The sequence below is a fragment of the Carcharhinus amblyrhynchos genome, chromosome 22 (assembly GCF_965287045.1).
Source record: "Carcharhinus amblyrhynchos chromosome 22, sCarAmb.v2.hapA, whole genome shotgun sequence".
Lineage (NCBI taxonomy): Eukaryota > Metazoa > Chordata > Chondrichthyes > Carcharhiniformes > Carcharhinidae > Carcharhinus > Carcharhinus amblyrhynchos.
In genome coordinates, this window is record NC_137345.1 from 6,499,360 (window position 1) to 6,522,927 (window position 23,568).

The 23,568-nt window shown below is 42.7% G+C and overlaps 1 protein-coding gene across 2 annotated transcripts in view; it reads left to right on the forward strand.

Moving 5' to 3' along the window:
* The first annotated feature begins 295 nt into the window (after window positions 1–295).
* Window positions 296–23,568, forward strand: part of dstyk (dual serine/threonine and tyrosine protein kinase) — a 96,334-nt gene continuing 73,061 nt past the window's right edge. The window contains exon 1 of one of the 2 annotated variants that reach the window (XM_080209749.1): window positions 296–593. In XM_080209749.1, the coding sequence (XP_080065875.1) occupies window positions 341–593 (253 nt within the window). In that variant the 5' untranslated portion in view covers window positions 296–340. The remainder of the gene's footprint in view (window positions 594–23,568) is intronic. The other variant, XM_080209750.1, reaches the window with a different exon arrangement.

Here is a 23,568-nt window from a genome sequence, read left to right on the forward strand (position 1 = left end):
CCAGAGGGCTTTGGGACTACATTACCCAGGGGGGCTTTGGGACTACATTTCCCAAGAGGCTTTAGGACTACATTACCCAGAGGGCTTTAGGACTACATTACCCAGAGGGGCTTTGGGACCACATTACCCAGAGGGCTTTAGGAGTTCATTATTGGGGGAGGGGGCGGCCGTTTGGGACCACATTACCCAGAGGGCGTTGCGACTACATTACCCAGGAGGCTTTGGGACTACATTTCCCAGTGTGCCCCGGGCGGGTGTTGTCCACTGAGGGTAAACAGCGGTGGCGGTCCCGGAGCCCGAGTCCCTGCAGCCGGGCCGAGTTACCGGCCCACGCCGGGACATGGAGGCTGCAGGCGCCGGCGGCGGTGGCCGCTCCCTTACTCCGGCGGCCCGGGAGCTGTTGCGGAGCCTGGGCAGCTGCAGCAAACACGCCTCGTACCTGCGGCAGAACCTGCGGGAGACCAAGAAATACTTCAGGGACCTGCGGAACCCGCACGGCGCCAGCCCCGGGGCCCAGGAAGGTGAGCAGGGCCTGCGGGGAGAGGGAGAGAGCGGGCCCGCCGAGGCAGCTGACACTTGGGGGCGACTGCAAGGTGAGGCGGACCTGCGATTGTGAATGGGAATGAGGGGTGTTGTGAATGGGATTGGGAATGGGGGATGGTGGACTGGGAATGAGGGGTGTGGGGATTGGGAATGGGGGTGGAGGGAATGGGATTGGGAATGGGGGTGGAGGGAATGGGGGGTTGTGGGGCTTTGGGGAAAAGGACAAATATTGTCCAAGGCCTCAGGTGCTAAACTGGGGAAAGGCTATTTACAGCCAGATAAGGCAGGATTTGGAAATTGTTGTTTGGGAGAAGCTGTTTGAGGGTAAATCCACATTTGGCATATGGGAATCTTTTAAGGAGCAGTTGACTGGCGTGCAGGACAGGAGAGACAGGATTTGGGAACTATGGATGACCAGGGAAATTGCCAGTCCAGTCAAAAAGATCTCGGTAACTAGAAACTGATGAAGCATTTGAAGACTACAGGAAAAGTAGAAAAGAATTGAAACGGGGAGCCAGCAGGTCAAAAAGGGGTCGTAAAATATCTTTGGTAGACAGGATTAAGGAGCATCCCAAGGCATTTTATACATGTATTAGGAACAAGAGAGTCGGTGGAGAAAGAGTTGGTCCAGTCAAAGACAAAGGAGGGAAATTATGCATAGAACCAAAAGAATTGGGTGAGAACCTTAGTGAGTATGCTTTTGTATCAGTATTCACAAAGAAGAGGGGCATGTTGAATGATGGTGTCTCAGAGGGGTATGTAAACCCTACACAGCAAGTCACATTACAAAGGAGAAAGTGTTAGGTGTATTTCAAAAGCATTAACGTGGACAAAATGCCAGGGCCAGATGGCATCTATCCCAGATTACTGAGGGAGATAATTGCTGGGCCTCAAACAGAAATCTTTGTTTCCTCATTGGCCACAGGTGAGGTCCCAGAGAATTGGAGGATAGCTGGTGTTGTCCTGTGATCTAAGAAGGGTAGCAAGGATAACTGGAGTAATTGTAGGCCAGCGAGCTTGATATCAGTGATAGTGAAATTGTTGGAGTAGATGCTTAGGGATAGAATCTATACAGTGGAACTGAACAATTTTATTAGCAACAGACAGCATGGTTTTGTATGAGGGAGGTTATGTCTCACTAATTTGATGGAGTTTTTTGAGGAAGTGACAGACATTGACAAGGGAAGGGTGGTGGATGTTGTCTACATGGACTTTAGAAAAGCATTTGGCAAGGTCCCTCATGATAGGTTGGTACAAACAATTAAATCTCACGGGATCAAAGTGAACTTGCTAGACGGATTCAGAGCTGGAATGGCTATGGAAAACCAAGGTGGAAGGGTATTTTTATGAATGGAGGTCTGTAACTAGTGGTATTCTGCAGGGATCAATGCTGGGGCTACTTGTTTGTAACAGATAAATGACTTGGTAGAAAATGTAACTGGTCTGATTAGCAAGTTTGTGGATGATACTGGGATTGCTGGAGTTGCAGATAGTGATGAAGATTGTCAGAGAATTCAGCAGGATATAGATTGGAAAATCGGCCTGAGAAATCGAAGATGAAATTGAATCCGGACAAATGAGAGGTGATGCATTTTGTAGATTCAATTCAGGTGGGAGCTATAAAATAAATGGCAGAACCTTGAGAGAGGTCTGGGAATACAGGTCCATAGATCCTTAAAAGTGGTAGCACAAATGGGAAATGTGGTGAAGAAAGCATATGGTATGCTTGCCTTCATCAAACAGGGCATCAAGTATAAAAGTTGGCAAATTATGTTAAGGTTGTATAACACATTTGGAATACTGTGTCCAATTCTGGTTGCTGTAGTACCAGAAGGTGGTGGCTTTAGAGTAAGTACAGAAAAGGTTTACCAGGATGTTGCCTGGTACGGAGGGTATTCACTATGAGGAAAGATTGAATAAATTGGTATTGTTCTCCCTGGAAAGATGGAGGGTGAGGGGCAAACTGATACAAGTTTATAAAATTGAGGCACAGATAAGGTGAACAGTTGGGAGCTTTTTCCCAGGGCAGAAATGACAATTACAAGGTGGCACAAGTTCAAGATGAGGAGGGGGAAAGGTTCAGTGGAGATGTGCAGGGCAAGTTTTTTTTTAGTGGTGGGGGCCTGGAATGCACTGCCAAGTGAGGTGGTTGAGGCAGACACGTTAGTGACATTTAAGATTTATCTGGATAGGCATATGAACAGGTGGGGAATAGAGGGACACAGGCAGTTGGTCTTGGTAGGACAATGTGATCGGCACAGGCTTGGTGAGCCACACCTGTCAGTTCCTGTCCTGTACTGTTGTTTGGGTGTGGAATAGGTAGGGATTTTGGGGGCTGAGTGGGCAAATTTGCAGTGGGGGGAGGGGTGATGTTGTGTGAGGGGCTGTGGGTGGTTGCAAGTGGGGGTGGGGGAGGGCGAGGGCGGGGGGAGGTGCTGCGATGACTGGGCTCGGAGGTTATTCCTGGGCTGCTACTACTCGGAGAGGATGGAGCTGTCAGACCAGAGATGGGGCATATCTTAGTAACATTGCAGAAATGCCACAACAAGTCTAAAACCAGCAACTTTGCTTTGGGAACAATTGGGGACTTTGTTAAACTATGATTTTCAAAGATTTAACAATGAAGATTTAGTATGCGCTGATCTACATGTGGCGAAATCTTCAGCAAGGACCTGAGATTTTGTCTGATGTTTCTGCACAATTTTGACTCCAAAGGTGGTGTTGAATTTGGTTTAGAATATTTTTCATTTCTGGGACCTGATCCTGGCATAGACAGACAAGAGCTTAGTATTATCTCTTAGTTGTGAAAACCCAATATGAAATGATTGTCATGAGTTCAGAGCTCAACTGTTTGCAGACCAGCAGTGTTGCATAGAGGGATTACAGTGAGATCTGGCCATGTCATTCTGTGCAAGAGGAAATTCAGGTAACTTGGTTAGAACAGGTGATATAGTTTATCACCATCCAGTGCTTGATGCTGCCAGCTGATGAATAGCAAGACCTTCAAATCTCACACTGAACAGTACTATCCAATGAAAAAAACAGTCTACAAATAGGAAGAAAGAAGTCATTTTGACTTGCTGTCGCACAGAAATGGGCTACTTAGCTCAAATTGTCTCTGTCAGTATTTGTTTTGTGAGCGGTCTCTCGTCTTAGTTCACTGAACCCCACAGACATACCTTCATCCCTCAAGCCTGTGCTATTTCCCCTTCAATTCATCATTGTTGTACAATTGTGCACATATTCGAAGCAGTACTGTTGATGCACAGTGGCTAGCACTGCTGCCTCGTTGTCAGAGACCCGGCTTTGATTCCCGGTTTGGGTCACTGAATGGAGTCTGCACATTTTCTCCATTGTCTGCATTGCTTTCCTCAGGTTGTCCCGATTTTCTCTCCGTCTGAAAGACGCGCAGGTTAGGTGCACTGGCCATGCTAAATTCTCCCTCAGTGTACCTGAACAGGCACCAGAGTGTGGTGGCCAGGTGATTTTCATGGTAACTTCATTGCAGTGTTAATGTAGGCCTACTTGTGACACTAAACTCTAAATTTATAAGTATTCTATCTTTACAAAACTGAATTGTGCTTACTGCACCTTAGACATGGGCAAGTTGTTTATAAGTGTGAGTATACTGCCTACATGCAGCAGTCCTTGTTTAGTGACTTCAACTGCCATTACTTTTTACTTAAAGGTTGGGTACTTCATAGAGTTATGTGTTAAAAATATATTAGTTTGAGTATTTGTTTAGTACCTTTTTAGACACAGCTTGTGGCTTTAGGTTTCCAGTTTATTTGAACCAGGAAACATTGAAATCAGTCACATTTCAGAACTTTTAACACCACAGGATTTGATCATGCCCATTGCTGAAGAATACATTTTTTTTGAAGCTTTTCATCTTGAATTCATCAGGACAGTTGTAAGTGCAAATGTTGGGAATTTTGCGTTTGTCCTGATGAGTGTCTGATGAAAAACTTTGACCAGATGTCTTTACAATCAATACTCAAATTTTGTACAACCAACCAACTGTTGGGATTGCGAGTAGTTACTTTTTAAGTATTATAAAATATCTTGGCACAAGATAGGGATTTGAGATGGTTGATAACTGCGTGTCAACATCTTAGTCTTGTGGATGAGTCATACTGAAAACAGCCATTTGAAAACAAACCATTTGGTTTGTTTTAATAATCAATAACTATCTCTCCCATTGTGATGCAAGATATTTGATCTCTGACTGAACAGTCAGGAATTAAGCAAAAGGTCAGATACCGAAGCCAAACAATGCTGCAGTTGCAATAGAAGCTGCAGTTAAGGCAAAAATGGTGCTGAATGGGAAGGTTGAAAAGGGCAGAATTTAGAGGGATTAATGCATTTAAATCAAGCGAGCCAACTGAAGTGGTTTGGTGTAACATATAATTTTCATAGGCCATATTTGATGTGGATTAAAACAGCTCAGCAACTTAAACCAAGCATTGGGCCATTCTTTGCGATAGAGCAAAGATGCACAGATGGAGAAGACATTAGTCTTCTGGCTGTATACTGGATTCTACTGTTGTACAGGTCAATACAGGGCTGAATGAGTCAATTCCCATAACTGGTACACAGGGAGTGCCTCCTACAAATAAAGGTGAGAGGATATCTACAGCAAATCTAAACATGCTGGAATAATTCAGATTCTCCAGTACATTACCAAAGCCAACTCTGTTTTTGTTTCAAGTTATTTTGGAAAGAACTGACTTAATTGATTTATTATTGTCAAATGTATTAGTATACAGTGAAAAGTATTGTTTCTTGCATGCTATACATTCATAGCATACCATTCATAAAGAAGGAAAGGTGAGGGTACAGAAGGTAGTGTTACAGTCATGGCTAGGGTGTAGAGAAATATCAGCTTCATGTCAGGTATGTCCAATCAGAAGTCTGATGGCAGCACGGAAGAAGCTGTTCTTCAGTCAGTTGGTAGGTGGTCTCAGACTTTTGTATCTTTTTCCTAATGGAATAAAGTGGAAGAGAGTATGTCCAGGGTAGGTGAGATCCTTAATTATAATTTTCCGAGGCAGCCTATGTCAGTGGATGGGAGGCTGCTTTGAGTCATGAACTAGACTGGGGTTCATTCATGACTTTGTAGTTTCTTGCAGTCTTGGGCAGAGCAGTTGCCATACCAAATTGTGATACAACCCAAAAAAATGCTTTCTATGGTGCATCTGTAAAAGTTTTTGAGTTATAGTGGATATGCCAAATTTTGTTAGCTTCCTGAGAAAGTACAGGTGTTGGTGAGCTCTTAACTACAGTATCTGCACTGAGGGGCCAGGACAGGTTGTTGGTGATCTGAACACCAAAAAACCTAAAGCTGACCGTTTCCACAATTTTGTTTGGATGCATCCGGTGGCTCTCCATCCTCTGGAAGATGAACACTAGTGAAAAATGTTAGATCAATGTGAGAAACACATTTGCAATTCTGGACTGATTTTGGATTGGGGCACTGAAATATCAAATTCTGGTAACCTTGTGGTCGTGAGAAAAAAGAAGCATTGAGTCAACATTCATGATTTGGATGAGTATTTACGAAGCATGGTAAGATTGGTGGCATGGACAGGTTGGCTGAAGGGCCTGTTTCCTTGCTGTAAACCTCTGACTCTATATCATGCAATGGAGGAGGACTTGCTGCCCTTTTCCTCGGAATCCTTACAGTGCAGAAGGTGGCCATCTGGTCCGTCATGTCTGCATCGGCTCTCCGAATTCTGCTTTTCTCTTGGCATATTGGGACGGTCAAAGGAGAATTGAATGAGAAGGCACATCAGTGAATTACTGACATGAGGCCGGCTAAGGACTCTGAACCACAGTGAATGTTGCATCAAAGGACTAATGACATTCAGTGGTGAAGAATTTTACAGGGTGCATTCTGCAATTAGTTTCAATGATTTCATGAGAGGCAGTCAGGTTTTAATAAAGCCCATTCTAATTATGTTTTGTCTGTGAAGACTGCAAACACTGAGCTCAATAGCAGAGAGCTGTGAAATATCACACCGGTTCGTGAAGGCAGGCTTCAGTTCTCCATTTGACAGTGCCACATTATTTTGGGTTGGAGGCTAGATTGTGGCCATCTGGACCATGTGAACAAAGAACAAAACAGCCCGGGAAACACGCCCTTTGGCCCAACGAGCCCGCGCCACCATTTTAACATTAGGAGTCCCCCCTCCACCCATGACCCTTATCTATGCTTATTGTATTCCACATTGAGGGAAAACTAATTTAGGGACAGTTGTGCTGTGGTCAGGGTTGTAACTGATGAGTTTGGTGTTTTTTTTGACTGAGTTAGAAATGGGTTCTCAGGCTTGGCTAGTTTGTGATGAGGTGTTGGCTGTGAGGATGGAATTTGGAGGAACTGGTTATAGCTTCTTATCCTCATAGAAAGCTATGGTTCAGTGGATAGTGCTTTCTGGAATCACAAGGTCGTGGGTTCAAGTCCCACTAGGGACTTGAGCATTAAGCCCTGTCTGGCACTCTTGGTGCAGTATTGAGGGAATACTGCATTGTTGGAGGCCACCTGTCAGATGAGACTTTTAGCCGAAACCCTGTTGGAAGGATATGAAAAATTCCAGGGTTGTTATTACAAGGGGAGCTGGTGAGTTCTCCACAGCGCTTTATAACTCAACAAGCGTCTCAAAACATGTGGCTATGGACAAATTAGCTCGTATGTTTTTGACCTACCTACGGTAAGGACAGTTTTGGGGCCTGGGGGTGGGGAAGGGGTTTGGGCGTATTAAGTGGCTTTAGAACCAGTTTGAATTAGAACAACACTGGTTCCTGTATAAAACTGCTCAGTAACTTTGAAAGAACAAGACTTTACATTTTGGTTTTCCACAGTAAATGGTCAGAGTTCATATATGAGACATTTTACTGGCATCTTGGAATTGAGGGATTGGGTGGGAATGTGGAATTGCCGCAGAAGATCAACCCTGAGCATGTTGATGTCATGATATGGAGATGCTGATGTTGGACTGGGGGAGACACAGTACCTGAGTCACTCCAGTACCAAGTGTCAAATACATTAGTTTTAATGTTTCCTCCAAAGATGAGGCACCATCTGTCCTCTCTGGATGTTAAAGATCCTATGGTCACTTCTAAGAACAGGGGAGCTACCCTCATGTCTTGGCCACAATTCATTGCTCAGTTAAAACATAACAAGCAGATTGTTTTGTTCCTTATCTTTTTGTGGGTAAACACGATACATGCGTAGAGTCGCTGAGCAGAGACTGATAGCCAAGTTCCGCGCACAGGATGACAGTCTCGACAGGGATTTTGGGTTCAAGTCACACTACATGTAACCCCCAAGACTTGCCTAGGTTTGCTAAACCTCACTTAGTGTACTGTCTGGAGACAATATACATCTCTTTAACCTGGGCTTAATGCTCCTTCCACTCACTTTGGCCACTTTAAGACTTGAATAGCAGGTCAGGTGTGAAGACTCGCATTCTAATCAGTAATCTGTAAACTGGCTGTGCTGTTATATGCTCTGTCTGAAGCCAGAACTCTGCATTCGCCTGACGAAGGGGCAAACCCCGAAAGCTTGCGAGTTCAGTATCAAATAAATTGGCTGGACTTAAACCTGGTGTTGTCAGACTTTGTACCATATTGATGTCAGCATAGGTTCGAGCAACTGTATGGTCCACTCCGTGTTCCATTCCTTATGCCAGTAGTTCAAGAAATTGAAGCTGTCATTGCAAATATTGGCATGGACTTGTTTGGATCCTCTGGGATGTTGGGATAATTTTAGTCTTTCAGGCATGTAACAAATCCATTCTTCAAGCTTAAATTGTTGCTGAAGAAAAGGCACACATTTGTACTGAGTCTTTCACAGCCACTCAAATGCTTTACTACCAGTGAGGTGCTTTTGAAGTTCAGTTAGTCACTGTTGCAATGTGGGAAACACGGCAGCAAAGCTGTGCGGAGTACTCTGCCACGAGAAAACAAGGACCAAAACAATCTGCTTGTTATGTTTGAAGTGAGCAATGAATTGTGGCCAAGACATGAGGGTAGCTCCCCTGTTCTTAGAAGTGACCATGGGATTTTTAACATCCACCAGAGAGGACAGTTGGTGCCTCATCTCTGGATGTAACATTAAAACTAATGTATTTGACACTTGGTGCTGGAGTGACTCAGGTGACAGTGCTACTGCCACCCTGACAGTTTTATCATGGAATACAGACAGAAGGTGGCCGTTCAGCCCCTAAAGCCTGCACTGACAAAAATCCCACCCAGGCCCGATTCCTATTACCCCATGTATTTACGCTGCTAATCCCTCTGACACAAAGGGATTTGCACGGCCAATCTGCCTAAACTGCATGTCAGGGCAGCACAGGGGTTAGCACCGCTGCCTCAGTGTCAGCGAGCCGGATTCGATTTCCGGCTTGGGTCACCGTCTATGTGGAGTTTGCACTTTCTCCCCGTGGCTGCGCTGGCGTCCTCCAGGTGCTTTGGTTTCCTTCCACAGTCCAAAGGTGTGCAGGTTAGGTGGGTTGGCCATGTTAAATTGCCTCCTTAGTGTCAGGGGGACTGGTTCGGATAAATATGTGGGTTGCGGGGATAGGGCCTGAGTGGGATTATTGTTGATGGAGACTTGATGGGCCAAATGGCCTCCTGCATGTAGAGATTCTATGATTTTTGGACTGTGAAAGGAAGTCGGAGCACCCACAGGAAACCCATGCAAAAACAGGAATAACATGCAGACTCCACACAGTGACCTGAGGGCGGAATTGAACCTGGGCCCCTGACGCTATGAGGAAGCAGTGCTAACCACTGCCCACAGTTCAGTTACAGAGCAGTTGAATTACTGACTGTCCACTTTTGTTGGTGTAATACTTCATGTTACGTGCCCTTAATCTTTCTTTTATCTGCATTTGCAACAGTGTGTTAAAATGGAAAGCCATAATACTATTACGCCACATGGTAACCGTGCACTAAGGAGAAGCCAATTTTATAAATGTGGAATAGCTGGATAAAGGAATTGTACATAGTGAGCGAGAACTTTTACGCCTGATAGATAAATATGCCCCTGAAATGCTCAAATCTCTAATTATTCAAGAGTCCCCTAAGTTTATGACACTGAAGGTCTTTAGGCCCATTGTGGCTGAAGAGGAGAGATTCAGTCAAACCCCACTTCAGTTTGTGACCTGTGATGGGCATAGTTGTTAATTGCAATGAGGATCTCTACCTCTCAACATTTCAGGCAGCAAGTTTCTCAGATCCCCAGCAACCACTTTCTGGGTGAGTAAACCTGTCCTGTACGGCCCATGAATTACTTAAAATTTTTGCACCTGGTTATTTATACATAGAGAAATAGATCCTCACCCAGGATAGATTGAGTATCTTTTATCAATAAATCTCAACATTTTTGATTTTATTATTGTCATGTGCATTAATATAGTGAAAGTATTGTTTCTTGCATGCTGTACAGACAAAGCATACCATTCATAGAGGAGGAAGAGAGTGCAGAATGTAATGTTAGTCATAGCTAGGGTGTAGAGAAAGATCAACTTAATGCGGAGTAGGTCCATTCAAAAGTCTGGCAGCAGGGAAGAAGCTGTTCTTGAGTCGTTTGGTACGTGTCCTCAGACTTTAGTATCTTTTTCCCAACAGAAGAAGGTATGTCTGGGGTGTGGGGAGTTCTTAATTGTGCTGGCTGCTTTTCCGAGACAGTGGGAAGTGTTGATATGGTCAATGGATGAGAGGTTGGTTTACGTGATGGACTGGGCTCAATATGAACCTTGAGCGTGGAAAGTCTAATAGTCTCTGAACCTTTTCCTATATGCAGAATTGCAGGTAGCATCACGGATTGGAATTTAGTCCAGTATTTATTATTCAATGATGCATCTTTGTTTAATGATCGCCCATAGCTCGCTCAAGGTTAGGCTATTGTCTAAGTTTGTGTGGTATCTGAAAATCAAAATGATCAGAAATCCAAACAGCGATCTCTTCAGAGAATTTTAGGTAAGAGATTTAACCTATGTTGTTAGGGACTTGATGTCTCTGCTTCAAAGAAACCAACTTCAGCCGATCCCATCTTTCCTCCTAGCTAATATTATACATTGCTCGTGGCATCCACACAAATCTCTTTCTTGTACCCTCTGTCATGTTTCCTGTATTATCGATTTATATGAAATGTGATACTCTTTGTAACTGAGTATACGATGATGTACTTTTTTTAACACTTCGAGTACTTGTATTTCCTAGTATTTTTTTCAGCCTGTTTCCTTGGATATTGATATTCTCTCTTTGGCACCCCTTACATGTCAGTCACTTCACAATTCATCCATTGCCTCAACCGCATTCTGTACATCCTACCCATTCACTCTGTCTACACTTCGTGCTGCCACAGTGAAGCAGCCAACATAATTAAGGAGCCCAGACACTTCGGACGTTCTTTCTTCCATCTTCTTCGATGGGAAAAAGATACAGAAGTCTGAGATCGTGTACCACCTGACTCAAGAACGGTTTGTTCCCTGCTGCTGTCAGACTTTTGAATGGACCTACTTTGCATTAAGTTGATCTTTATCTACACTCTAGCTATGACTGTAACATTACGCTCTGCACTCTTTCCTTTTCTACGAATGGTATGCTTTGTCCGTATAGCATGCAAGAAACAATTCTTTTGACTGTATGATAGTACATGTGACAATTCATCAAATCAAATACATGAGCTGTTTGATGCTATGATGGAGAAACTTATTTGACTTGAATGGTTGATGTTTTGTGTAATATTCCACAGTGCTGAAATTTATGGCTATGTTCCCTGACATGAGCTTCTCTGACTTGTGTAGGTTTCTAGCAGTGTTTTAGGTTGGATTTTGAATTCCAGGTTGGCAGAAATTAATGCCTGTTAAGTCTCAGTTATTCCTTGAGGGTGTTTTTGGAGAGGAGCAAATTTCTCAAATGCGGTTTGTAGGAAACTGACATTTATTGATTTTTGTGTCAACAGAATGAATAATCTTTGTTGGATTACAGTGGATCCTGATGGCAAACTCATAGCAGAAGATCAGAGGCCAATAACAGTACATTTGTGTTCAATAATTAACTATTAATTAATTTGGGGCGGCACAGTGGTTAGCACTGTTGCCTCACGGCGTGAGTGACCCAGGTTCATTTCTAGCCTCAAGTGACTGTGGAGTTTTGCACATTGTCCCTATGTCTACGTGGGCTTCCTCTTGGTGCTCTGGTTTCCTCCCACATTGTACCTTTTAAGACTTGGTTACCTGTAAAGACTCACGTTCCAACCATTGACTTGTAAATTGAGTTTGTGTCTATACACATCCTGTTTGTGAACACAACTCCTCACTCACCTGAACGAGTGCTACCAAATAAACCTGGTATTGTGAGACGACTTACTGTTCCTCCCACACTCCAAAGATATGTAAGTTAAGTGGATTGGCCATGCTAAATTGCCCTTTTGTTTCAGGGGGATTAATGCTGTGAATGCGTGGGGTTGTTGTGGTGGTAGTGCCTAGGTGGAATTATTGTTGGTATGGGCTGAATGGTCGCCTCTGCATTGTTGGGATTCGATGAATTTCCTACTTAGCAGAGAATTTACTTGATATGATTTTAATGCTTATCATAGTGCAGTTAGTATGACCTTGCATATTGAATGATGTTTAAAAATACATAAATTTCCAGCATCCTGTAGTATTTTAAATGTGAACAAAAAATTGGTGGAAATGCTCAGGGCAGGCAGAATCCATGGAGTGGATAATAGTTAACGGTTCATATCAATGACTTCAGATTAAAACTGGCAATGGTTAGATATGTGAGAGATTTTAAGCAAGGTCAGGGAAAAAGGGGCTAAGAAGAACAAAAGCAAGGTCTGCAGTGAGTTGGAAGACGAACAGTTAAAGGACAAAGGGCTGATGGTGCAATGCAAAGGAAGGATGACAATGAAACAAGTGAAGGAGCAAATGAGGCATCCAGAAGAGCTGAAGGGCAAAAGCAGAATTCTTTTTACCATTGAACCATCAGGTTCTATTAATAAAATGTGAGAAACATATGGGGAAAAGAGATGGAAAATCTTTTCCGTCTTCTACAGATCCGTCACTTAAATTAAATTTAATCCTTTAACGATTTAAAATATGCTGGCTGGCTGGATCAGAGATAAAAATTAGTTTCTGAATTTATTGTGGTTGCTGGGATGCTTTATTTTGCAACAGATCCTAATACTTCAGAGCAGATAAATGAAGCATCTAAATAGCCACATGACCCAAGATGCACGTGGTTTGAGTATTGATTGTCCATTCCTTCACTGTATTGTTGGTGAGTTTACTGGCTAAAGAAACTGTGCTTTCGACATCATCAGAAAACACGATGCCATATGGTATGTGTACAGTGATGACTGTTACATTTGCCTCACCATCACTTCTGAGGATTCCCCCCACCTTGCCTCCCAAATCTACCTTGTAACTGAGGATAAACCAGCCAGTTTGCTATCTTGTTGGTAAGGTTAAATCATAACAAGGTGAGCTTGCAATCTCTCACTTCCTGCAAGACTGCTTACTTCCATCTCTGTAAAATAGCCAGAATTTGTGTGTCTCTTTATTGCTCTTGTTACACTTGCCTGTGCCTTTGGAATAATTAAAGTTTACAACAATGCTGTCCTGGCTGGCCCCCTAACTTTTGTGCATAAATTTGAGCCGGTCCAAAACTTTGCTTATATCTCACTTGGTAGAAGTCCTTTTTACCTGTCGCTCTCAAGTTTTCTGACCTACATTGATTCCAGAGCTGGGTAAGAATGCAATTTTTATATTTGATCATTTGATTAAATAGCTCCAGAACCTTGCCCCTCCTTATCTTTAACCTTCAACACTCCAAGATCTTTGCACTTTTCAGTTTCCAGTTTCTTGAGCAACTTCTGTTTTCATTATTTCCCTAGTTGTTGTGGCCCAAAGCCCTTGCGTTCACTCTGTCTATCTCTGCCCTTTTATAACCTATCTTTGATGAAGCTTCTTCCTGTTTGATTGTCTCTTTGTTAGGCTTGGTGTCAAATTTTATTTAATAATACCCTTGTGAAGCACCTTGTGTCATTATCTTAAACATGCAAAAAATTGCAAATCGTTTTAACGTTTTGGGGCATCATCTGTTACATGAGAGTGAGCCGGTTTTGTTTTACGTTGGGATAATTGTGCAAAATCCAAGACGGTTGGTTTTCACCCATCATTAGAATCTGCTCTTGGTGTTGACAGATGCACAGCTTCTTTCTTTGTCAAAAGCTGAAATGCTTCAATATATTTTGTGTTTAATGGTTCTCCCTCAGGATGCTTAAGTGAGGTCTGTGAAGGTTTGCTCTTCGAGACTGAGCTTAAATCAAAATCTCGTACTCAAATTAGATTTATGTTGTTTTTCAGTAAACATAAGAACATTAAAAAATAGGAGCAGGAGTAGGCCACCTAACCCCTCAAGCCTGCCCTGCCATTCGATAAGATCATGGCTGATCTGATAGTGGTTCAGTTCCACTTACCCGCCTGCTCCCCATAACCTTAATTCCCTTATTGGTTAGAAATCTATCTACCTGTGACTTAAACACATTTAACGAGGTAGCCTCCACTGCTTCAATAGGCAGTGAATTCCAAAGATTCGCTCCCCTCTGGGAGAAGAAGTTCCTCCTCAACTCTGTTCTAAATTGACTCTCCCTTATTTTGAGGTTGTGCCCTCTAGTTTTTGTTTCCATTCTAAGTGGAAATAATCTCTCTGCTTCTACCCTGTCGAGCCCCTTCATTATCTTATATATCTCCATTAGATCTCCCCTCAGCCTTCTAAACTCCAACGAGTACAGGCCCAGTCTGTTGAATCACTTTGCATAAGCTAACCCTCTCATCTCCGGAATCAACCTGATGAAATTTCTCTGCACCCCCTCCAAAGCTAATAGATCCTCCCTTAAATAAGGGGACCAAAATTGCACACAGTACTCTAGGTGTGGCCTCACCAGTACCTTGTACAATTGCAGCAAGACTTCCCTGCTTTTATACTTCGTCCCTCTTGCAATAAAGGCCAACATTCCATTTGTAAAAGGAGCTCCTTGCAAATGGGGTTTCGTACATAACATGATGGAATCCCTAGAACGCAGCAGCAGGCCATTCAACCTGTTGACAGTCCCACCCTAGCCCTATCTCCACAACCCTGCTGGTTGCCCTGATACTAAGGGACAATTTTAGCATGGCCAATCAACCTAACCCGCATATCTCCAGACTGGGAGGAAACTGGAGCACCCGGGGGAAACCCACGTGGACACTTGGAGAACATGCAAACTCCACACAGACAATGACCCGAGGCCGGAATTGAACCCAGGTCCCTTGCACTCTGAAGCAACATTGTTGTGCTGCCCATTAGTATGGCAATCCTTCACATATTTGTCTGATTTAGAACTGAAGTCATGTGTCCTAGCATGAATGCATTTTGATGGCAAATGGTTCATTCAACGTAAGCCGTGAGTTTTAGTTGTATATATTATTACATAACTGTTATGATCTAATAGCGACATCAACTGCTTTTCAAAAATTTGACACATTCACTTAAGTCACTTCACTCAAGTGATGGCAATCAGGTAAACTGTTGAATTCCTGTGGTCATGAAGACCAAATCTCCTTGGAAGCTGTCTTATTTCTTATTTTTTTGTTTGGGTTAGTTATAGCCTGGATACAATATGACATCAGCTTTGGATCGGTAAGTCAGTGCTATGGCACCAGATTATATTTCATTCGTTTGATAAGATAGCATAATTTACCCATGTTCCCCAGTGTCTTATTTGTTTTTTTTTTGAAAATCGAAATGAAGAGCGGCATGCTTTCTGACTTTACAGATTTGAGGCTAGACAAAAATCAAAAGATGGGTTTTCCCTTTAGTCATAATGATTTGGGGGTAAATATTAACATTTAAAGTTTATTTATTATCGCAACTAGACTTGCATTAACACTGCAATGAAGTTAAGGTGAAATTCCCCCTCATCGCCACGCTCTGGCAACTATTCGGGTACATGGAGAATTAAGCACGGTCGATGCACCTAAAGAATATGTCTTTGGCACTGTGGGAGAAAACCGGAGCCCTCGGAGGAAAGCCATGCACACGTGGGGATAATGTGCAGACTCCTAACAGTGAGCCAAGCTGCAACTGAAACCTGAGCCTCTGACATTGAGGCAGCAGTGCTAACTACTGTGCCACCATGTTGCCGGGTGTTAAATTATGCCATGAGATGTGTTATGCCTCCTTGACAGAAACTGCCATCACATCAACCAAAAGATAAGACCTTGGTGTAGTGCAACACTCAGTATTGCCCATAATTTAGTGGGCAGCATGGTAGCATAGTCATTAGCACTGCTGCTTCACAGCGCCAGGGGCCCAGACTCGATTCCCAACTTGGGTCACTGTGTGTGGAGTTTATACATTGTTCCCATGTCTGTGTGGGTTTCCTCTGGACACTCCAGTTTCCTCCCACAGTCAAAGATGTGCAGGTTAGGTTGATTGGCCATGCTAAATTAACCCTTCATGTCCTGGGATGCATAGGTTAGAGGGATTAGCAGGGCAAATATTTGGGGTTACGGGGACTGGGTGAGATTGTTGTTGGTGCAGACTCGGTGAGCCAAATGGTGGCCGCCTTTGTGATTCTATGAAGTATCTGGATTGTGTTTAACTCCTTGACTGACCTTTCTTCTCTTTACCTCACTGTGTTAGCTGGCTGATTCTGGGGTTCAGTCTGGGGAGTCCCAGTGTAGATGTGCATTTTCCCACTCGTCAACATTGGTTTAATTTTTTTCCTGGTGTAAACACGAGTTTAATGATCTGCATCATTGTGCAGTCCGCATTTTTAATATCAAAAGAAATTGATTTACAGGTCTGAGTAATGCTTATTTCCAGGAGTTGATCTGTACCCAGCATTTGGGCAGCTCAGTGGTTAGCACTGCTGCATCTCAGCGCCAAGGTTCAATTCTGGCCTCAGGTCACTGTCTGTGTGGAGTTGGCACATTCTCCCCATGTCGGCATGTGTTTGCTTTGGGTGCTCTTGTTTCTTCCACAGTCCAAAGATGTGCGTGCTAGGTGGATTGGCCATGCTAAATTGACCCTAATGTCAGGGGTATTAGCAGGGTAATTATGTGGGGTTATGGGAATAGGGCCTGGGTGGGAATATGGTTGGTGCAGACTTGATGGGCTGAATGTCCGCCTCCTCCACTGTAGGAATTCTATGGATTTGGTAGTTAAGGAACTGTACAAGATATTGGCAATTGCAGGTCTTAGGTTTTTCTGTTTGCGTTTGTGTGGCATTGGGTATAGTCCAGGCTGTTTGAATGAGATGAAACTGATGTCAAGCAATGGTAAGAGAGGTGACCTTAAGCATTGCCCAAAATTTGGGTTTTGGGAAGACTTACAAAGAGGGCACAGAATTGTGGCAAGACCAGAGGCATGTGAATGGAATCCTGTAGGAAAACCCGCAGGGAAGCAACTGCTTGCAGTTTGGGTTCAGTCTTGGTTTTATTTTCGATCTGAGTGACACAAAAGTTTTTCGTGAAGGTTTTGTACTTCACCAGATGATATCCTTCTCAAACTCTGAAACTTGAGCTGAGCTGCTGCACCCCCAAGTCAAGTTGTTGCTTGTTTGAGATATGAGGCAGAGAGAAATTTGACCCATTCGGATGTTTGTCTCCTCTGCCATTGGGCAAGATCAAGCTGATCAGGTATTTCAGACTTTAGTGCCATATTTCCATATCCATTCCACAACCAACAGCTATTAAATTGAAGTTTAATGTCGAGAGGTTCCCACTCTTTCAGCAATATAATTCTGAAAATGAGCACATCCAATTTATTGTGAGCTGATTGCATTTACCAGACAGCATGTTGTACAAGGACAAACCCCATAAGCAGCTGTCTGTTGCTGTATCCATTTGACACAGGAAGTTGTAAAAACCAAAATGATCTTTGACTCGATTCCAGCCCTAGTGTTAGTAAATCACAGCCATGTTACTGATTTTGAGGAATACACGTTTTACATCAGTGTGTCTCCGCAGAGAGTCAGAAACGAGTCAAGTCTACTTAGTGTTGCTCATCATTCAAATGTGTGTGGGTGGACAGGACTGAGCTCTGCTGTGCTGCATTGCATAACATTGTAAACTACTGATGCTTTATTGTCTGGGCTTGCTGGCACTGAATGGTCACTTGGTGAATAGCAGACACTGAACATCACAGACAAAATAACAATCCAAGGAATGGAATACATGAAGGTGAATAAAGCTGGAGCAGCTTGCAGAAAGTGGGTGAAATATCAAAAGGATTGATGGATGAGGTTGAGGGTTTCCAAGTTAATTTGGAGGATGACCTTCAGTAGCATACGAGGCCGAACAATCTTCAGGTGCTTTGCCGTAGATCTTCCATCCATCGTAAGGTCAGACGTGGGGATGTTTGCTGATGGTTGCACAGATGTTCAGCACCATTTGCAGCTCTTCAGTTGCCGAAGCTGTCCATGTCCAAATGCAGCAAGACCTCTACAATATCCAGGCTTGGGCTGACAAGTGGCAAGTAGCATTTGCACCACACATGTGACAATGTCAGACAATAAGCATCTCCAACAAGAGATAATCCAACCATCGCGTCTTGACATTCAATGGCATTAGCATAGATGAATCTTCCACTTTCACATCCTAGAGGGTACCATTGACCAGAAACTGAACTGGACATGCCATATAAATAGTGTGGTTCCAAGAGCAGGTCAGAGGCTAACAATTGCGTGGTGAGTAACCCACTTCCTAACTACCCAAAGCCAGGCTGCCATTGGCAAGGCACAAGTCAGGACTGTGATGGAATACTGAGTGCAGCTCCAAGAAATGGGGGGAAGCTGACCCATGTTTATCTTGCAAATTCGCAGTTGGAGTCAGTAAATTTTAACTGGTAATTGATTCTGGAGAGTGGGCTGTTATATCTCTTGGAAATATATTTCTATTTCACATGGGCTACAGTTGCGCTGAAGATGCTCTGATACATGTCTGTTTGAGACCAAATAAAAGCTCACTATGATGTCAGAGAGACAGACTGAGGAGTTGGATGGTTCTTTGATTTAAGTTTTTTAGGTGTTTGCTCAAAGCAGGCAGTTTTAGCATTGCGTTAACATAGACCGAATCTCACTGGGTTGGAAGAGCCAACAGGAGATGACTGTTGGTGAGGTCTGCCGTTTTGGCAGGGAAAACAATTTTATTGACTGTCGAATGTGAGTGGAACTTGAGCTTAGTTTGGATGTTAAGGGGAGAAAACATCAGGAATATTAGTCCAGTCTGCAGTTGGAGATAGAAATCTACAGTGGTCCTTACAGAACCTTGTGACAGAAATAAAATATTACGTTGCCAAACAGCTGAAACGTGAAGATAATTAAACTGAATTCTGTAAGACTGTCATACCTTGTGGTTTGGGCCTAAATTGAGTGACTGAACCTTGAAGATTCCTTTATACATTGCAGCAATGCTTCTATGTTGGATGGGGGTGGGAGAGTAAAAAGAGCTGAGGTCATAGATGTTATTCTAAGTTGTAGTTTTTAATTTGTTCTTGGGATATGTGTATCACTGACTCGGCCAGCATTTGTTGCCCCTCCCTGATAGCATTAAATGAATAATGCTTGCTTTGTTAACTAAAGAGAAAGCAGCCTATGAAGGAGCAGATCAAGTGAAATTACTTGCCGAAGCAACAAGATCCTAAGTAAAGCTGGCACCACCTTGACTCAAATCAATCCTCTGTGCCTCATCCTCCTGCCACCTTGAGCGCCACAGTTTTGTTTCTCGATTTCAGGTTGAGCATGATCAATAAAATTGTCAAGATTTTAAGATGCTGTACCACATTTCAACAGTTTTTACTTGAGCTTTATAATCTCGTTATAATTCGTATTGTTTCATCGGCCCGCAACTCGGGATTGTTTGCATCTTGAAATGAGTAAATATTTGCCTATTCTATTGTAAAGGTGTCTGTTCACTGTCTGCTAATGTGCCCTGGGCATATTGTATGAATCATGTGCGTAATTCCAAGTCTTAATAAATGGATTTATTGTTTGATCGCTTAGCCCTCTATGTTGCTTCCAAATTCCTTTCTCATAGGAAGCAGTTTTTTTCAATTGGGCACGAGAACTGATATTTAAAGAAGCTCAAGATAGAATGGGGTTGTGTGAATGTTTGAGCTTGTGATTACCTTTTATCCCCATTAGGCTCAACTGATTGCGTTGAGACATTTCAGGGTGAACAAATAGCGAGGGTCTTGATTACATTTTGAAATCTGCACAAGTTACAGTTCATTGTCATATGACCATCATGAGTCTCAATTACTAACGTTAATGTTAGAGCAACTAAATTGCTATGAGACTACAGTTTTGGAATTTGAGATGTACGTCAGAAAGTTGCTGGTTCCACAGAGGTCAGTAACTTCTTAATCAATTCTTTGGGTTGAAGAGGAATTAGTTTGTATTGCTAGGTCCCATATCCGTGCTCTTTGTCCTACTGATTTGTTACATAACGTAATAAAAAGCTTGTGTAAAGAAACAATCTAAAATGCCTTCCTTGTTCTTCTATCCTTGAGCTGAGAGCAATGGAATATGATCATACTAGGATTTTGGTGAAAGACAACTGTTTATATCTTGCCTTTCATGACCACCAGGGATGCTGAAGTGTTCTGCACACAACTAACTATCAAATGCAGCCAGTGTTGTGGTGTAGGAAATGTGACAGCCAATTTGCACACAGCAACTTGGAAACTTTCAACTGAAATCACTTGCTAATCTATTTTTGTGATGTTATGTGAGGAGTCATTTATACTGGCCAGTCGCCTTTGACAGTTCAGCACTCCTTCAGTACTGCCTTGGCGTGTCTGCCTTACTTGTTCTACTTGAGTAAAACTTGAACCTTGTGACTAAGAAGCAAGTGTACTCTTAACTGAACTGTGACTAACAGAACAGGCTAATTGATTTTGGAGATGTTGATGCTTAACTTGATCCAGTCTTTGCCCAAGATTCACTTGCCCATCAGTGCTTCTTGACAGCATTAGTGGCTAACACTCAGATGTGAGAGCACATCCTCTTTCCCTTGCGATCTGGATATTTTGACCAGCTCTTCGCAACGCCTTCAGTTTCTGTTCTTATTTCTGTTTCTGTTAATTCTTGAAGTTGGTGCGGTCTCGCGGGTTGATTTGCGTCACTTGCAATTGTAAACTAGGGAAGGTATATAGAATTGCTGAATTATCGTATTGACTAGATGGGCAGTGGCTGAAAGATGTGCAGATATCTTGCCATGTGGCGGCGGGGGGGGGGAGAGAAAAGTATTCCTCCTTTGCAGCAGCTCGGTGTCCAATTTGTCTCAGCAGTCAGCTTGCAGGTGATGAGCCACAAAGTCTGAACGTATCCCAGTTTGAATCCTAGGTCCGTTTGGTTGTTAGCCAATCTTTAGCAGATGGCAAGGTTTATAATTGCTTTCTGTGCCTCTGGCTCAGCGAGGGAAAATTTGGCCAGGATTCTTGTCCTTGATTGCCACCTTGTAAACACGTGTATGTCACGATTGGAGAGGTTTGTGTTTGAATCCATCTGTAGTCAATTGCACAAGCCCAGGTGTGTGTAAATGTGAGAAATGCTGCGTCAACATGATATTGGGAAATTTCTGGTGTTGATATGGTTATTCCCTAACGAGAATCAATGCCTTCAGTCAAGGGGATAGAGTGAAAGGCATGTGGAAATGGAGTAAATAAAGTGCCATTATAATGGGTCTCATGATTCTGTCTATTGGTTTGTGTTCATTGAAGTGGATGTAGAGATTGTGACCCTCGTTGATCTGGGGCATGAAATGATATTGTTCCAGCTGTCTGCACAAGTATGTGATTTTAACTTGCTCACATTTTGGTGCATTTGGCCACCACCTTTTGTGAATCAATTGGCACCTGCTATTCTTGCAGAAACATTAAATGAAGCATACTTTTTACAAGTAATCAGTCTTCTGGCTCCTTTATTAGTTCAACAGATTGAGTTGTGCAACCCCTTGATCAATGATGAAGCAAATTAGCCATGGTTCTCTTCTGACTACTTGTGGGAATAATGTGGAGATGCTGGTGTTGGACTGAGGTCGGCAGCACAACGAAGTCTCGACCAGGTTAAAGTCCAATAGGTTTATGTGGTGGCATGAGCTTTTGGAGCGCTGCTCCTTCATTACTCAAGGAATGAAGGAGCAGTGCTTGGAAATCTTGCGCTACCAAATAAACTCTTCGGACTTGAACCTGGTGTTGAGGCTTTTTGCTGTACTTGGGGAAAAGAACATCATTTGGTTTCAGTCCATTTGAGCTCTGAGGGGAATAGAAATGGCCACATGAGTGAGTTACTTAAAAAATGCAGGGATTTGTGGAATCACACTGGAAGTAAATTTTTTTTGGGGTTAGGAGTGTAGAACATTGCAGTGCTTGAGATTATGAAAGGTTTCTTTCTTTTGTCTTTGCCAAAGACTTCTTTTAAGAGAAAATAGGCTGCACCCTACATGTTTGAGATGATTTCAAGTTCTTGTATTGATAGAGATTTTGCAACGACTTCAATAATACTTAAGTCAGTGACAACGCTGATTTACATATCTGCAAAATGCACAAAGCTTATTTCTGAATGTCACTATTTGTTAAATTAGAACATAAAAGTTTAAAAAATCTTGATATGCATCTGAATTAAGATCTGTGTGAACACGGTCTTTCTCCAGTGTTGAAATTTGTTCAGTCTCGGTCATATCTCACCATGTGTAACACCCAAACTATAATGTGGAGATGCTGGATTTGGACTGAGATTGGTACAATAACAAGTCTCAACACCAGGTACAAATTCAACCGGTTTATTAGAAATCACAAGCTTTAGGAGCACTACTCCTTCATCATGTGACATTGATGAAGGAGCAGTGCTCTGAAAGCTTGTGATATCAAATAAACTGGTTGGACTTGTACCTGGTGTTGTGAGACTTAGTACCTTAACTGTAGTTCAACGAAAACAGCTAAGATTGGTTTGTAGATCATGAAAGCAATGCTTGTTTCTGGACAGATCTCAAGTGCTTGCTAGACATCTCCATTGTAACTGTGCATCGAGGTTTTTCTCTTATCAATAAAATGAAAGTTTGTGGCAATTGGCTCTTGAAAAAAATTCATGTTGTTGGCTGTGAAAATAGCAAGCAATGTTCCTTGCCTTTGTGGAATTTTTTTTTCAGTTCTCTGGGAAATTGTCTTGACTGTTATCACCACCCCGAAAGTCAAGCCACGGTGGTCTGGGCTTGTGTGCAAACCACTATTGTATTCATGTTTGTCGTATGTGGCTCAGCTGAAACCATTTGCAATCAATATTTGCTCGTCAGTGTTCAAATATTGCAAGGCCATGGAGTTGTGTAAAGTAGCTTGGTTACAGTTCCATTGTCAATCTCATTTGATCCTGTGTGTTCACTTGATCATTTCTAAAGTTGATGCAAACTAGACACAAACTTTGAGGTTGGGAGCTCTTCCTTTGCTGAGTCATCAGAATGTTCTGAAGTCACTTCTACATTTAATAAATGTTCCATTTCTTCGTGCAGAACAGCATGCGTGGCATGATTTCAACAAATCTCTCATTTCTAATCAAAGTTAATTCAGGAAAAACCTGCATCTATTTAACATGTGATCATTTTTCTAGAACATTCCAAGGTGCATCTCACATACAAATAATCACCGAAACATGCTAATTATGATTAGAGAACTGACTGCAGCACCCAGTTTGCTCACCACGTGGTCATTTTAAAAAAAAAATAATTTTTTTGTTTTGCTGCTGATTGAGGATCAGAGTTGGTCAGGACACTGGGACAGCTTTAATGTTTGAGTTTATAATCTTTTGACGACGATTGGACAGATGGATGGCTTTGGTTTAATGTTTCATCTTTAAGGATGACACCTTCAATGTAGCATTCTGCCATGACTGCAGTGAGATCAAGTTGAGAAGTGGAGCTTGAAGCCATAATGTTGAGGCGCAAGCAAGGATGCTACCAGTTGAACCAA